This window comes from Musca domestica, unplaced genomic scaffold (genome assembly GCF_030504385.1).
Source record: "Musca domestica strain aabys unplaced genomic scaffold, Musca_domestica.polishedcontigs.V.1.1 13, whole genome shotgun sequence".
Taxonomy (NCBI): domain Eukaryota; kingdom Metazoa; phylum Arthropoda; class Insecta; order Diptera; family Muscidae; genus Musca; species Musca domestica.
In genome coordinates this window covers 4,237,120-4,255,408 of record NW_026712172.1, presented here as the reverse complement: position 1 = coordinate 4,255,408, position 18,289 = coordinate 4,237,120, and the positions used below count along the sequence as shown (strand labels likewise).

Here is an 18,289-nt window from a genome sequence, read left to right as displayed (position 1 = left end):
AAGGGTTTCTTTGTGAGCACTTTACCCCCTGACAAAGAATTCTCTATATAGGTTGACGATATCGTATATCCCCCATATAACGGTACCCCCCGATATTTGGTATTTTGATGATTTTAGCCACATTTTCCAATGGCATTGTTTGAAAATCCACACAAGAAGTTCTTTGTGAGCACTTAACCCCCTGAAAGGGAATTGTCTATATAGGTCAACGATATCATATACCCCCATATAACGGTACCCCCCTATATTTGGTATTTTGATGATTTTAGACACATTTTAACGGAATTCTACAAAAGGAATTCTTTGTGGGTACTTTACCCGCTGACAGAGAATTGTCTATATATGTCCACGATATCGTATAGCCCCCATATAACGGTACACCCCGATATTCGGTATTTTGATGATTTAAGCCACATTTTTCAATGGAATGGCTTGAAAAACCGCACAAGAAGTTTCTTGTGAGTATTTTATCCATTGAAAGATAATTATCTATATAGGTCCACGATATCGCATATCCCCCCATATATCGGCACCTTCTGATATTAGGTATTTTAAAGATTTTAACAGAATTTTTAATGGATTTTATTTTTTTAAGAATTTTCTAATTCTTTCCAAATGGTGGAGGGCATTTTTACTTGTTTTTTTTTTTCAAGATCCTTCCAAATGGTAGAGGGTATTAATAGTTTGCCTTTTTTGCTTGTTTCCATTTAAGATCGTCCTAATCTCATATAAATTGCAATTGTAGTCAATTATAATTTGGAATAAAAAATACAAAAACAGTATTTTAGCATTTACCTTGTATTGCTGCGAATAAAAGCCACAAGTTGCTCGGTTCCAGAATCTGCAAGATACTACTAGTTTTGCAAAAATTTTTCGTTATCGTAGTAAACAATTTTACATTCTTACAGTTGCGGAACAGAGGATATGTTATTGTTGTATTGTGTATATATGTATGTTAATACATAAGCATACATTCATTTTGGTTTTTTATTTGAATAGTACATATTCAACATACTCATACATGCGAATACTTTTAATTGGTATATGTATGTAATGTAATAATATCGGGCGTGTTGCATTGTGTGTTGTAACACAAAAAAATAGAACAAAGGAAACAAAACAAAAAACAACAATAACCTATTAATTTATATATAGAATTAATCTAAGTTTTTATTGTAACTGAATTTCCTTATTGTATATTCGAAGTTTTATTCATTCGTTGGTAAAGTTATGTCCTTTTCACGATTGGACATTGTGCTCATTCCGTACTTGTAAATTTGAATGTTTGTATGTGTGTGTGTATGCATGTTGATTAGATGTGAGTAGATATTTTACATAGATGGAATAAATTTTACGGGTATATTCAAATACATGTTGTGAGCATTCATGCTACGGGGTTGCATTAAATTCCTAGTTAGTTGTTGTCGTCGTCCGGCCCAACACATTGAAGACATATTGTTTACGCTCCTCTAGGTTGGCCCTCATGGCAGGTGTGTACGGATCAAATGATAGTATTCGTTTCTTTCGTCGGAATATCCCCTCCTTTCTCATCAGCGCACACTTGAGTAGATGCTAGAATCATTTGGGGAAGGGAAGTAAATAAGTGTGTGCAGCTTTATAGCAATGTATTGAATTTTAGTTACCTCGTCTATGGGAAATTCGAGGAAGTCTAAAATGCTTCTTAATACTGATTCAACGTTATTGACTAAATCGTCGTAAAAAACTATTTTAACATTGCCTGTAAAATTCTTTGCCCAGTTGAGATTCATCAGCTCCCATCCACGTAACTTGTTCGTTACAAATTGTTGCCAGTCTGTAAAGATGCACTTTGGATTAACAAAAATAATCAAAATAAAGTATATGTATACAATGACAAAGTATTAAGTATATAATGATATGATGAGTATGAGTTAGTAAGAGACATTCGTATTTGTTCATTCGAATTAGCTTTAGAAAGCTTCTTCCAAAGAATTTTTAGCATAGCTCATTGTTCTGAAGTAGCTTTCGAAGCCGATATTGCAGTCTGTGCCTTAAGTTGGGATCGAAAACGGAATCGGAGTCGGCTACATTATCTTCCACCTACGACTTTCGTAGCGAAAATTAACCTCGATTTCCAAAATAATATTTTTCAATATAGTTAAAGTCAAGACAAATTTAATAAGGACAAACCAGAATTTTGTTTAGAAGGCAATTTTGGATACGTCGGCGCAAGCCCACATTGAACAATCTGAAGATAGTCAGAAAATTCTTCATTAAAAAGATCGGTTAAAGATCGGTCCGTTCATATTTGCTCGTTTATGTTAAGTCAATATTTTTATACCCACAACCAAGAGGACATTTACATTATTACAAAATAGATTGTCTAGCATCTTTGGTTTCTGTTTCATTGTTGTTTAGGCCAACTAAGCTATTATTATAACATGTTTGTATAATGTTCCAAATTGACATTCAAAATTAACCAAATTCCGAATTTAATATATGACGACACGGCACATTATATACCTGTTTTGTCGACATTACGACCATGAAAAGAATCTGGTACAATATTTTTTTCGTTAATTTATCACAAATAAATAATATCTACAACTTCACATGTTCTTCGGTTTTAAGAAAATGTCCAACTCTTGTGGAACAAGAAGTTACAGTTTACCCTACGCTTAATACAGCAAATATGTTTTTCAAATACAAACCAAGCTACATTTCTTATTTCTAAGATTTATATTGACCTACTTTGTCCTAAAATTACCGAAAACCATGTTGTTTTTGAGATCACACAGCCTGTTTTTGTATCATTATTTTTAAACCCTCCACCATACATAGTATGGAGGGTATATTCAGTTCGTCATTCCGTTAGTAACTCATCGAAATAATCATTTTAGACATAACAAAACATATACAAATTCTTGATCAGCATAAAATTCTAAGACGATTTAGCCCTGTCCGTCCATCCGTCTGTTGTAATCACGCTAGAGTCAAAATGAATAAAAATAGAAAGCTAAAATTTTGCACAGATAAGTCTTTTGTGTGCAGGCAGGTCAAGTTCGAACATGGGCTATATCGGTCCGTGATATCCTATGCCCCCCCCCCCCCCCCCCCATTTAACCGTACGCCCCAAAATTCGGTATTTTTATGATTTTAGTCACATTTTCCAATGGAATTGTCGGAATATCCACACAAGGAGTTTTTTCTGAGAACTTTACCCTTTGGAAGAGAATTGTTTATATAGGTCCACGATATCAAATAGCCCCCATACAACGGTACCCCTCGCTATTCGGTATTTTGATAATTATAGCCAAATTTTTCAATGAAGTTGTCTGAAAATTGAAATTTTAGTCACATTTTCCAATGGAATTGTCGGAAGAGAATTTTTTATATAGGTTCACGATATCGTATAGGCCCCCATACAACGGTACTCCCGATATACAATATTTTGACTTTAGGGACATTTTTCACCAGAGTTGTTTTTAATTTCTTTAGCCTATGACATAAAATTGCGTACACAGGCCCAAGCCTTTGAATAGCTTCCATATAACGGTACATCCCAATATTCGGTATTTTGATGATTTTAGCGAAATTATTCACAGGAGTTGTTTCAAATTTCGTATTTAAAGTTCGTAATGGGAACTACAGTCTATGACAGAAAATTGTCTATAAAGGTCCAGGCATTGGGGTATGCCCCATATATCAGTACCTCCCTATATTCCGTATATTTCCCCTTGTATTTTTGGTTTTTGTAACGAAAAAATACAAACGAAAATGTCAGAAAAAAAAAACGACAGGAGGAGATCCATCGTTTTCAGCAGAAACTGACTGTTTCTTACAGAATCTCACCAAAAGTGTATGTGTATATGAACTATTTTTATATATCAACTTTTTGTTAGCGGACTTTGCAGGACTATATTTTTTAAATGTTTTCTCTATATTTTTTGATTTTATTTAACAAATCTATATATATAAAAGAAAGTTGTGTTAGTTACTACGCTTATAACTTAAGAACCGCTGGACTAATTTTAACGATTCATACAAATTCGGAATTGTCTCCTCTCCGAAAAGGATAATATCCAAAAAAAAATCGCGTAAAAATGTGTTATATTAACATTTTCATTTTGACTTTTGAAATGTACAATAGTAATGTTTTATTTTGCATAATTTTTTTCCATTTTGACTTACTTTTTTCTAATGTACATTTGTAGTGTTTTTTTATTTTTATTTATTTATTTTTTTTTTTTTTTTTGAATTCAAATATTAATACCAATTTATTTAATTGACTTGATTTCTTGAGAAATGAAATTGATGGCGAGTTACATGGAAGTGTAGTACCGAATTATGTGGTGGCGAAACGGAATAGATGATGTCGAAATAATTTAATGGAATCGAATTTTAAAATAGAAGTACATTCTATTGACAAACTATATAAGGATCTTTAAGCATTTTCTGTAAAAAATCAGCGAACAAGTTGAAGATATTTTCAATGTGTTATTCTTCTTTTGTCACTTTTTTTTTCAATTTGTATTATCTAATTGAATTCAGTAAATTTTTTGTGAACAAAATAAAGAATAATTTTTCACTATATACAAATTTTCACCCAAAAATTAAATAAGTGGGAAATACGATGTTAACTGACATCTACCTTTCAACTCCAGGGCCGACATCGTGGTTCAGCTGGAAGATGCGAACACATTTGAACAAACGAAAATTACCGAAAAACCCTAATGGGGCTCATTTCAAAGCGTGGAACTACTTCTTTCCTGTCACAATAATCCGTCCAATGTACAATCAGAAAAATACCAAATATAAAGGGTGGAAAATAGTAGAGCGAATGGGACTCTTAGTAAGAAAAGAATTTCTATCCTTGCAGAAATTCTTCCCAAACATTCGAGATACCTTTAATCGCTTTTGCAGGTCATGATATCGATCATAACTCACGGATAAGGGTACAACCCGATTCCATATTTATATAACCATCGTATGATTTAAGTTTTTTTGGTGTCTTGGTCACTTTTTTAATATTTTGGACATTATTTGGCATATTTGTTTCTAAGGAGGTAGAAAACCTCTTCGCATAAAGTTTGAAATTTTCAGAGTAGAGCCCATTTTGGTCTTGACCATATTCATTAATTGATTTGGCTAAAAATTGTATTTATGCTACCCTGGGGTAGGGAACCATCATACAGATAATTGCTACACAGGAATTTATTTAAATAAAGTCCCCACAATGGAGTATCTCCAAGTCCACTTTCACATCTAATTGGTGGTCAGAAAAGAAAATTTTGTTTTCTATTGAATTTGTAACCCCCAAGAGAATATTGGTTGGGCCACGTTTTGGTATAACCCTTATATAAATGTATCCCTGATTTCAGCTGTGACCGTGGTCTTGGCCACGTTTTTCAACTGATTTGGCCATTATTTGCTGTATTTAGGCTACTTTGTGAGTAGAGAACCGTCTTACAGAAAAATGTCAACATACGTAAATATTTTGGTACAGTCCCCATATAGTCCTCAGGCCCGCCGATCTATAGTGATGTTTACCGATTGGCGGACAACAACGCGGGTATTGTTTAATCGTCATTGAATTTTACTATGAACAAGAACATAGACTTTTTGGGGACTCTAATGCGCAATTTGAGGTGCTATGGTAATGGGTGTAAAAGCGTAATTAACTTTGACTATTCAGAAATTATTTTGCCCTCCTTCCATAGTTATTTATTTCTATTTAGTCGAATCAATATTTATATTAAAATTTGTTCACCTTTATGAGCTAGATTTGTGAAATATTATGCTATGCTAAATTTGCATTAAAGACTAAAACTACGGGCCGGCAACGCGGACAAATCCGATGAGAAATGTGACAAAAATCGTCAAAATAACGAAATTCGAGAGGTACCGTTATATGGGTACTATACCAAAACGTGGACCATTTTCAATACCAACCATCCTATACACAGTACAAATTGTTCTGCTAAATTTTGAAGCTCTACGTCAAATAATATGGGCTGTATCGTAATTTAAATAAACAGACATACAGACGGAGTCTATGACGAACATTTAGGGATGTTACAAACGGAATGAAAAAGTTAATATACCCTCCTTTCCAAGGTGGGGGATATAATAAGCATTAAAGACTAAAATTACGGGCCGGCAACGCGGACCGGGCCAGCTAGTTTGTAATAAAATTTGAATTTATTGGAGTTGCCACAATCAGCACAACTCCAAATGAAATTAAATAAAAAAAAATGAACGGAAATGGAGGAAAGTTTTGAAAATTTTTATAAAAACCCATATTAAAACGAATAAAAGTATTTTTTTTTTACAAAAACAGACTGATAGTATCTCTCGCAAATAAACCAACGTTGCAAACGCTGTTTTTATAAAAATAATAATTAAGGGATTAAGCCTGGCCAATTTGCAACAACAAAATACTATGGTAACCCAAACGAAAACTGTTCTATTAATAGACAAGGCACGGTCGACGAAAGGGGTTTTGTTGTAACAGACAGAACCTACTTACATGGTTATGCTACTTCGTTCATGTAATTCTTTGGTTCCTCTTCTATTGAACTTACGATTTCGTCACTTGGGTAAAAAAGTTTTTTGTCATAGAAGTAATTTTTAAAATAACTTCTGGGGAGAATATCCCAGACAAAAAACAAGAGAACTGATGAGGATTGGTGGCACTTTCCTAGGTATTCCCTGCCTTACCTCCTGGTAAACATTACCAACGTTACCAACTAATAAACACACTTACTTTGTGAGTAACAAAACATTAAGTTCGGCCGGGCCAAACTTTTAATACCCCCCACCTTAGGGTAAAGGAAACATTAGAAGAAATGTGGCAAAAACCATTAAAATGACGAATATCGGGAGGAACCGTTATATGGGGGCTATACCAAATCGTGGACCTACACATGCAATATTTCGTAAAGGAGCTAGAACCCATTATGACCTACAAATACCAATTTTCAAACAAATCCGTGAAAAAATGTGGCAAAAATCATAAAATTACAGAATATTGGGAGGTACCGTTATATGGGGGCTATACCAAAACGTGGACCTATAATTACAATGACTCGCCACACGAACTGGTACCCATTATGATCTACAACCACCAATTTTCAGAGAATTTCTTGAAAAAATGTGTCAAAAATCATAAAAATAGCGAATATTGGTGTGTTTCATCACACGAACTAGGACCCTTTATGACCCACAAATACCAATTTTTAGACAAATCAGTGAAAAAATGTGGCAAAAACCATCATAATACCGAATATCGGGAGGTAAAGTTATATGGGGGCTATACCAAATCATGGACCCATACATGCAATGTTTCGCCACCGGAGCTGGAACCCCTTATGACCAACAAATACCAATTTTTAGACAAATCCGTGAATGTGGCAAAAAAATTAAAATACCGAATATCGGGAGGCACCTTTATATGGGGGCTATACCAAAACGTGGACCTATACACGCAATGTTTTGCTACACGCACAGGGACCCGTTATGACCTACAAATACCAATTTTCAGACAAATCCGTGAAAAATGCGGCATAAATCATCAAAATACCGAATATCGGGAGGTACCGTTTTATGGGGACATTTTCAATACCAATCATCCTAGACATAATACAAATTGATCTGCTAATTTTTGGCGCTCTGCGTCAAATAATGTGGATTGTATCGTGATTTCAACAGACAGACAGACGGACATCGTTAAATCGACTTAAAATTTTATGCTGATTATGAATATATATACTTTATGGGGTCTACGACGAATATTTAAGGATGTTACAAACGGAATGACAAAGTTAATATACCCTCCTTTCCAAGGTGGAGGGTATAAAAACAGCAATAAAGGGATTAAGCCTGACGAATTTGCAACAACAAAATTATTCTAAAATTTGATGCTATTTCCGACATTTTTTGCTTTCATTCAAAAAAATTAAAAACAAAAGTAAAAATTATGGTGTATATATGTCATATATTCAGTTTTCGTGGTCTTCAATTTTTTATTCAAAATCAATGCAACAAGTTGTTTGGTTTTTTGATTCTTTTGATAGTAATTCTGACATTACAAACCAAACAGGTAGACCTCTATACTTGCATTTTTTTCAATGTCTACTAGCATACCTTGTCTTCATTGGATTGGATATTCCTAATAACAGAACTGAATCGAAAGTTATAAATTTCTGGCCGAAAAGGCCAGGACCAAATATTATTTTGGCTTTATTATAGCCAAATTCCATTGAAGCAACCACTATATGAAGCTATATCGATATGCCAAATTACAGCTCGTCCGGTTTAAAGTTGCTACTGAAACATTTAAAATACAACATGGGCTCCGTATTGTTGACGGGTCGATATCGTTGTCAACACCATTCATCCTCAGAATATTTTATATGCAATCGTCATTAAGAATGAATTATACTCAATCAGGACAAAATGAATTAAAATAGGTAATTCGGGATTTTTCTAAATATTTGTAGGCTAAATTTAGTGGGTTTCAAATAAAACATACATTTGCCTTTTGTTCTTTTGTAGCGGTCTGGAGAAGCGAATCCAACATGCCCTCCACTTTGTCGATTAAATTCAGCAATTATAGCCTTTTCAGGATCTCTAACTAATAGTATAGCCTTTGAAAAGGGAGCCCATGCTTTGGGCCCCCATTCGTGAGTTTTTACTAATAACACAGAACTGTTGCATACATTTTCGCCAGGAAACCCGGTCTTTAGTAGTCCATAGTCTTTGTAAATACTTCCAGTCAGGATACCTAAAAGAGTTTCAACATAACCCACTATATATTAATTAAAAGCGCCGATGGTATAATAAATACCTGTAGACTGTTGCAGTAAATATCTAAGCCATGTATTGCCGCTTCCGGGAAAAGACGCCAACGCAGTCAATCCAGTCTTACTATTATCATCATTGTCGCTAATGTTTGGATCTGTTTAAAAAAGTGGATTTTTGACCAACTGGTGTGCTAATATCTGAAGCAAACTTACTATTAAATTCGGAAGCTGCATCTGCAGGTTCTGCTGGAAGCTCTGGTTGCATATATCTTAGTTCTTTACACCATCTAATTGTCATCTTTTGATTAATGCCATGCTTTTGATTTCGGTAATTAGGGAACTAAATTCGGAAATGAAGAACACATTAAAACACACAGCAAATTCTTCGCCTCTGTTCATTCCCACTTACCTCTGCAAAACGTTCAGTACGTATTCGTCTAGGATGTGAGCCAGGAACATTATTCATGGATAGAAAGAGGACTCCTCCAATGTATATAACAATTGTTACCGTTACGCCGCAAAGTCGCCAACCTTGTAATGCCATACCGCCTCTTTTTCATTACTGTCCAAAAATAAAAAGGACATTTTATTAAATATTTGTACTGGAATGCGCATTTTTAGGATGCACCTAATATTTTGTACCGAAAACCATTATGTGTCTAATACGGATTTTGGTTAACTTAAATATATAATCGGATAAAACATATATATATGGGAGCCATATCTAAATCTGAATTTAATACACTTATAGGCAATTCGATCATATGTATAAACCTGAAATCGGGCGAATATATACGGGAGCTATATCTAACTCTGGACGGATTATCATTAATTGAAATTGCGTTCGTTCTTGGGCCAATGATCTGTGCAAAATTCCATTACAATCGACATGCATAAATCGATGCAGAATGTGATGTATGAAGATCATCAAAAGTAACTACGGATCTACCTCGTTTTCTTCATTTTATTGAGATTTTTCTTCAAATTTTATTATACCCGCAGCCACACGACGAAATAACTTTTAATACCATGGAACATAAAAATTTTCAAAAAAAGAAAAAAACTCCGAAAAATACCGCTTGATTAAAACCCTAATATGGGGGCTATACGAAGGCGTGCTACTGCATGTGTAATTTTTTTATAGGCTGTAGCGACAATTCCGATGTCGCTAATATCATAAAAATACCCAATATTGGATGGTACCGATATATGTGGGCTATAAGAAGACGTAGACCTACATAGACAATTTTCTCTTGCAAGTTGTAGTACCTATGTTCTTTCAATACGAAATTTGAATCATTTCCGATCAATAATGTCGCTAATATCACAAAAATACAGAATACAGAATACAGGGCATACACATGTATTTTTTCATAGGCTGTAGCTCCCATTAAGATCTTCCATTACGAAATTTGAAACAATTCATTTTGATGCAGGTTGTAGAATCCATTATGAAGTACAAATACCAAATGTTCAAAGAAATTTGTTAGAAAATGTGCCTTAAATCTTGAAAATGCCGAATATCCGATGGAACCGTTATATGTGCCCTATAGAAAACGTGGACGTAGATATTCAAGTTCTGCCACTGGAGCTTGAACCCATAACGATCTACAAATACCAATTTTTAGACAAATCCGTAGAAAAATATAGGAAAAACCGTCAAAATACCGAATATCGGGAGGTGCCGTTATACAGGGGCTATAGGAAAACGTGGACCGATATATATCATTTTCAATACCAACCATCTTAGACACAAAGCAAATAACGGTGCCAAAAGCTCTACGTTAACTAATGTGAGCTGTATCGTGATTTCAACAGACAAACAGACGGACATCGTTAAATCGACTTAGAATTTTATGCTGATCATGAATATATACTTTTTATAGGGTCTATGACGAATATTTAGAGGTGTTACAATTGGGACGAAAAATTTAATATACTCTCCTTTCAAAGGTGGAGGGTATAAAAATACCGGTAAATAATGTCGCTAAAATCATTAAAATGCCGAATATCGAGAGGTACCATTATATGGGGGCTATACGAAAATGTGGACTGACATGACCCATGTACGAACTTGACCTGCGTACTGACAAAATACACACGTGTACAAAATTTTGGAGGGTATAAAAACAGACATTGGCTGTGATTTGAGTTTACGACTTAAAGCGGCTTTTGCTTGTCAACTGTAATTCTGAAACCGCGAATTTCTTCTTCTCAAAATACTTACAGATAAATAGGGTTTGAGTATGTTTATTTTTGTAACAAATAATATTTTTTTGTGATGATGTGTTCAGATCTGTTGGTGGCATTCTGCTCTAAATTTAAAATTTATGTATATGAGTAAGCTACATGTGTAACGAATACAATTTATAAATGTTTATACCACACACCACATTGTTCGATGATCATCTTAGAGCCACTGGATCTATTTATGCAAGATATTCAAATATTTGGGGGCGTGCAGATTTAGAATATTTGGTTTTGATTTTGAAAATGAACCCCTTTCAATTTCATTTTTAAATTTGCCAGTACACAAAGAAGAAATAACCTTCTGTTTGGCGTAAATAACATTTTGATTTTTATACCCTTCACCGCATAGTGGTAAGGGTATTTTGTCTTTGTGCATTTGTTTGCTAGAAGAGGGAAGCGAGAAAATTTCCTCAGTTACTTTTGAGGATCTTCATAGAATCACTTTCTGAGCTGATGTATGTATGTATGTCAGTCGGTCAATGTATTTTTGTGAACAAAATGTAGGTCTCATTTATTATCCGATAGAGATGAAATTTTCCAAACAACATTTGTGTGTCCTAAGGACGAACCCTATTGAAAATTGTGAGAATCGGTTCAAATTTAAATATCGTTCCCATTTATATCTTCAATCGATTTCGGGGTAATTCTGCAATTCCGACTGAATTCATCCTAGAAACAAGTACTTCAACTGTGGTAAAAATCGGTTCAGATATGGCTTCATGGGATATATGTTTTATCCGATTCGGTGTTAAAGTCCCTCACATGCGTACTATGCACTCCACAACTATAATTTGTAGTACCCGACATCAGATACAGCTCAGAAATAAGTGTTTAACATTTTGTGAATATAGCTTCCATATATATCTTTATCAATTTTCAGGGTTTTTGTGCACCAAATGGCTAATATGGACTGAAGTGGACTGAATTTTAGCCAAATTTGGTATATATATATATATATATATATATATATATATATATATATATATATATATATATATATATATATATATATGGAATCAGTTGAAAACGGCTGGACCGATTTGCATAATTTTTTGTACAAACGTTCGTCATACCCCGAGTCGGTTTGAAAATTATTACACGAGATACTGTTGACTTTCCTCCAAACTAAGGAATTTATTTGGGCGCTAGGGAACTGACCACGCATACTTCTAATCTATCTATATATATATATGTAAGGAAGTTGTGTTAGTTACTACGCTCATAACTCAAGAACCGCTGATCTGATTTTAACGATTTACACAAATTCGGAATTGTCTCTTGGCAGAAAAGGATAAAATCTGATTTTTTTCCATTTTGACTTACTATTTCGGAATGTACATTTGTAGTTTTTTTTTAATTCTAATATGATGTGTAGTCTTTTTGGGTAGTAGAAAGCGACGAAAATTATGGAGTGGCGGAACTGAATAGGTGTTGTCAAAATAATTTAATGTGGTCAAACCAAAATTGCTAAAAAATCAAAAAAGAGCATATTGCACTAAAATAGGGAAAAACTGAGAACATTTTTTCAATGGAATCAAATTTCAAAATAATAGTATGGACCAAACTTCGTAAGGAACTTTAAATATTCGCTGTAAAAAAACAGCGAACAAGTTGAAGATTTTTTTCTTATAACTCAAGAACGTTTTGACGGATTTTCACAATTCATACAACTTCGGACTGGAATCTTGGAATGCTGGACTGGACTGGAATGCGTAAAATATGCCAATAAAAATATAAAAGAAAAGATCCTTTTGGTGTGAAATTTTTTTCAATTTAAAAACTATATATAGAAGTTTACTTTTTTTGTTTTGAATTCTGAATGAATAATATCAAAAATGAAATAGTACGCAATACGATGTTAAATGGCGATCTTTCATGTCTGAAATTGGCATTTAGCTTTCAACTCCAGGATCTACATCGTGCTTCAGCTGAAAGATGCGAACACATTTAAACCAACAAAAATAACCGACAAAACGTTATGGGGCTCATTTCAACATGTGGACCTACCTACTTCTTTCACATGACAATAATCCGTCCAATGAGAACTCAGTATGCAAAATTCATTGGGACTGCAATCGGTGAAATACCGAATATAAAGGGAAAAGGATTTCTATTCTTTCAGAAATTCTTCCTAAACTTTCACGATACCTTAAATCACTTTTGCAGTTCATGATATGGGCCATAACCCCCGGATAAGGATACAACCCGATTTCAAGTATATCTTACATTTTAACCATATTTTCATACTATTTTCGGCAAATGTTGGTAATTTGGGAAGAAACCATCCATGCAAAAACTGATCACGTTTTGTATAACCATCATATGATTTAAGGAACCGGACATTTGTTTAATCGTCTTTGAATTATACTATGATAAAAGATATGGAAATGATGGGGTCTCCAACGCGCAATTTCAATGAAAAATAATTCATATTACTTTAAAAACAAGTAAAAAAATTAAGTTCGGCCGGGCAGAATTATTACTATCATCCATCTGAGGGTAAAGGAAACATTTTTATATAAAATTATCTAAATTCAAGCGTGTTTCACTTTAAACTTCATATACCAGACCAAGACTGTTTGGATAATGCAGTTAACTTATCAAAAACCCATAAAGTGAATGAGGCCGTTATATGGGGCCATACCAAAACGGGAACCTCTGTGGACAATTTTATACTTCAAGGATTGTCATCTATCAAACCTTGTAAAATACCATATTTGAAACAATTATACGCGTAAATGTGTGGATTATCAACATACCCAATATAGGTAGGTATCGTTATATGTGTTAGACAAATCCGAGGAGAAATGTGGCAAAAATCATCAAAATACCGAATTTCGAGAGATACCGTTATATGGGAACTATACCAAAACTTGAACCAATAGATCATTTTCAATACCAATCATCCTATACACAATACAAAATTTTCAGCTAAATTTTGACGCTATACGTCAAATAATGTGGGCTGTATCGTAATTTAAACAAACAGACATACATGGGGTCTATGACGAACATTTAGTGATGTTACAAATGGAATGAAAAGTTAATATACCCTCCTTTCCAAGGTGGATGATATAATAGCATTAAGAATATATTTTTTCATATTCCACCGAATTTTTCCATTTGGTGAGACTCGGTCCGGTTTATCTGGTTTATTTATTATAATCCTTATCGAAATCATATCATGCACTATAGAGCGATATTATTTCGTTCATAACTAAATACGCGTAGTGGTGTAGGGTATATTATAGTTGGCCCCATCCGTCTTTTGAACGTTCCTTACTGGTTTTTATTGAAAAGGTGTTATTTCATAGAAAAAAAATGGAATTGGTGCAATGCGTCTTCTAGAACACATCAAAACTGCGAAATATTTTATTCTCTGCAACAGAAAAGAGGAATTGCTAATTTCTCTGTTTCGGATCCTGCAAGAGTTTTACTACGATAGACCGTTTTCCCTAAATTTTCATTAATCCGCCGTAAGCTTGTATAGATAATTAGCTGCCGCAGGAGTAACTTAAAAGTTGTTACTTGGAGTTGCAATAGATATGACTACCATTCCGTTAAAAATGTGGCTTAAATCATCAAAATATCGAATGCCGAATATGGGGGCAATACGAAGACGTAGACCTGCAAGCACGAATTTTGAATCAATTCCTACTACAACCTACTTGATTTTTTTTCGAAAGCTTTCCCTAGGCGGGCAGACAGATGGATGGACGGACTTATTACAAACTAAATGCCCAACTCCATACTATGGCGTAGAGCACAGAGGACATAGCATACGATTTTCTGATTTTAGATGTTTACATTTTGTAATAAATCGTTGTTCATGATTTTTTTGTTTTCGCAAATACAACTCTTCGATTTCTCGAGCTAATTCCTTATAAAATATTACGTTTCCGGTTTTGCTTTGACGCTGGACGTTAATGGTGTTGTTGTAGATTTACAAAATTAACCTAATGAATATTCCGTTCATTAATTATTCTGAGGAAAACTTTCTTTAATAATTAACGTTCCTGGTACGAAGTGAACAATTCATTGTTTGAAATTTTGGGGGAATAAGGTTACCAATGTGGATGTCGCGATACTACATTACAAAATAACAAATGCATATTCGAGGACAATAAAAAAGAAGAGCTTTTTATGAATTTCCCTTACAATCGAATTGTTTCGTGTAAATGATTTTTGTTACGAAAGTCTCAGCAAAAATTGCTAAGGTCTGGAAACGGTTATGCATTGGTCGTCTATTGGATCACTTGAACATCTGGAATTGTTCTTCTCGACGAATTGGCCAGATGTTTGGCTATGATAATGTTAATGTGTGTGTGTGTGTGCATCTACATATTTATTCACTTCTGCTACTCACTTTTACACTTTTTATTGGATAATGTGGCTTGTTTGGATGCACGTTGTTTTCATTTTTCGGGTGGTTTTTGTGTTTTCGTTTTCTTTTTCTTTCTGAATGGCGTTTCTTGGGTACACGGAACACACGGAGCAACCTCACTCGCACTCAGATAATGACTGAATTTCCACTATACAGTTTCACTGGGGTCGTTATACTGTGGGAAGGGTGTTTGGTTATTTGGTGGTTTAGTTTCACTTGGAAGTATGAATGAATGAATGGCTAGCTGGTTAGGTAGATGATGACCAGGCTGGCTGGTTGACTGCTTAACAATTGTTTATCATTTTGAGTGCCTAGGAAACCTAAAAATTGGGTTTGGCAGTTGTTCGTTGACACTTTAAATGATATTTCAATACTGCAAAGACTTGACGTATTAATTTATCTATCTGTTCTTCTAATTTTCAGAGGTTTGTTGTATTCACTTGGTTACGAGGATGGCGGATGATGATGACGAAGAACTCTGGGAAAACAAATAAAATAAATAATATTTTGGTAATTTGGCATTCGGTGCTAACGCGCATGTCGTGCCAAAAACCTAAATTGAGAGCTGATTTTGTTGTAACAATTCGTCGACGATTGGTGTATCAGCTGAGTATTCAGCAAAAGCAATTAAACTTGGGAAGCTTTAAGCTTTAGAAGCACTGCAAACGTCTAACTGTGTCAGAAATAAACAAATTCAAAGTGAATATTTTTTTAAAAATTACAGGCATTTGTTTAATGCCGTAGATATTTTGTTGTCGCAAAATAGCCAGGCTTTATTTAGCAGGGGGTAAAGTAGGAAATACCGTCCTCTCGTTAAGAGCCACCAGTCCTCATCAACTCCCCTGGTTTTTGTCCGGACATATTCTCCCCAAGAGTTATTTAAAAAACAAGTCCTAAAGCAAAAACTTGTTATACTCAAGTGGCAATCAAATCAAAATTGAATCGATTCCGATGAATAATGCCGCTAAATAATAGAATGGCACAGTTAACATATTTCTATAATAACGAATAAAATAAAAAGCGCCATTTAAACTTAAGGGTTTTTTTCAAAGAGTGAGCAAGCGTGCGCCATTCGATAGCAACTGAATTTTGTAAGCCTCAGAGTGACATCTGAATGTAATCAAACTGATAAGAATGTCCCGCAATTACTGTCTGAAAATAATCTTTTGGAATTTTTAAGAAATTATTTTTTACTTCTTTCTACAATTACTACTTCAATTTCTATTTATAAGTGAATATAGCCAACAACAACATTATTTCATAGGAACCCTGTGGTTCCCTCAAGTTCTGGCAATTTTAACGTTATAGCCACATTTCACAAAATTAACAGGATTTAAACTGGTTGGTTGTATTCACAAAGGTCAAAAACATCTTTGCATTCCAGATATTCTGGTACCAGCCTATGTTCTACAAGTTATGCCAATATATTGTGTAATTTCCTTAAATTCAAATTGTTTTGGCATATGAAACAATATTATTTAACATCGAGTAAATACTATACATTTTATTGCAAATTTGATAACGATCAGATGTGAATATTGAAGAAATTAAGTGACCAATATTTTGCGCTCTTTAATTTAAAATATGCCAAACATTAAAATAAAACAGATATGTTTCAATTTTATTTGCGCTCCATTTCGCCGTTAAATGGTAATAATAAATAAATGGTTTCGTCTCGCTACTATAATATGCAATTGTTATAATAAACACTACTTTAACACTGTAATTGGCGCCATCTGTAATTAAGTTTTTTAAGTGTTTCGAAAGTATCTGCCATCTGTTTGTAAATTTATTTTTAAGTCGCCACATCGCCATTCGAGCATTATTTAAGTATCATCTGGATGTAATGTGAATGTGCATGCTAGACAAACAAAATTCAGTCTTACGTAATGTTCTCGAGGGGGCATATGAGTCACTGAACTAGTGAGCCAGTAGTTCATGAAGGGTCATATTGAGACATTGGAACTTGTGAGTTTGTAGTCCAAGAGGGCCATATAATTGTAGACGTAAACGAAATCAGCATAAATAAGCCTGAAGTTCGCCTTTTGTGTATTTCGGATATGGCCTGTTAGTAATGCTGGTATTTTTTCACACAAAAGTAGTGGTCCATTCTACCCGCTGTCCTAAACTCTAACTTCATGCGAGATTTCGTGTCTTTTATTTCTATTTGTGACCTTTATAACGGCTGCAAAATCAGGAACACTTTTAGTTGTTGGTCCATTTCAACCCCTAAATATATTGCGGACATCTTTGAAAACAATAGGCCTAGCCCTACCCTCGTGAAAATTTTCGTGAGGATCGGACGATAATTGCAATCTGTATATAATAACCCCAACCTGTAAAGTAAGGTGAAAGAATATTACAAAATGTACACTTCAATATGATAAGTCAAATTAAAAAAGTCGCATGCGATAAAAAATGAAAAAATACAAATTAACATGGACAGACGGACGGGCGGACACATAAAGCTAGATCGACTCAGCTCGGTGAGATAGGAAGATCCATATATACTTTCCTATGTTGGAAACCAATATTTCAAGGTGTTATATAATTTTTGGCCCAATCAAACTTTTTATACCCCCAACACATAGTGCTGTAGGGTATAATAAAACAAGTTCAAGAATTTAAAAAACTTATTTATTGTTATGCTTTATGCAAGCCAAACACGATACAACTGGTTGTACAACTTGGAGAGGTTGTATTCAAGATTGTATCGTTTGTGGTCCGGTTGTACGAAGTTGTTATTCGGTTGTATGAAAAACTAAACTTTTTGATATTGGGCATGCTGTGCCAACCGATTGTAACGTTTGTGGGCATGTCGCATACAATTTCATTTTTTGTTTATTTTTGAAGAGGAAACACCATTGTTTCG

At 34.3% G+C, this 18,289-nt stretch overlaps 1 protein-coding gene across 1 annotated transcript; it reads right to left on the bottom strand.

Annotated features, from left to right (window-relative positions):
• Nucleotides 1-896: 896 nt before the first annotated feature.
• Nucleotides 897-15,922, bottom strand: LOC131800814 (WSCD family member CG9164-like). The gene is made up of 7 exons (XM_059118532.1): nucleotides 15,400-15,922; nucleotides 9,193-9,345; nucleotides 8,997-9,123; nucleotides 8,828-8,938; nucleotides 8,513-8,764; nucleotides 1,644-1,813; nucleotides 897-1,572 (listed from the first exon to the last, which is right to left on the bottom strand). Exons 2-7 carry the CDS (start codon nucleotides 9,325-9,327, stop codon nucleotides 1,411-1,413), a joined length of 957 nt encoding a protein of 318 aa, XP_058974515.1. The 5' UTR covers nucleotides 9,328-9,345; nucleotides 15,400-15,922; the 3' UTR covers nucleotides 897-1,410.
• Between the last annotated feature and the right edge of the window lie 2,367 nt (nucleotides 15,923-18,289).

What these genes read in the sequence shown, in the direction of transcription:
- LOC131800814 (XM_059118532.1), bottom strand. Translation starts at nt 9,327, where the DNA reads ATGGCATTACAAGGTTGGCGACTTTGCGGCGTAACGGTAACAATTGTT. An exon ending in GTACTGAACGTTTTGCAGAG is followed by an intron (nt 9,124 to 9,192) that starts GTAAGTGGGAAT and finishes TTCCGAATTTAG; the next exon opens with TTCCCTAATTACCGAAATCA. An exon ending in TTTACTGCAACAGTCTACAG is followed by an intron (nt 8,765 to 8,827) that starts GTATTTATTATA and finishes AAACTCTTTTAG; the next exon opens with GTATCCTGACTGGAAGTATT.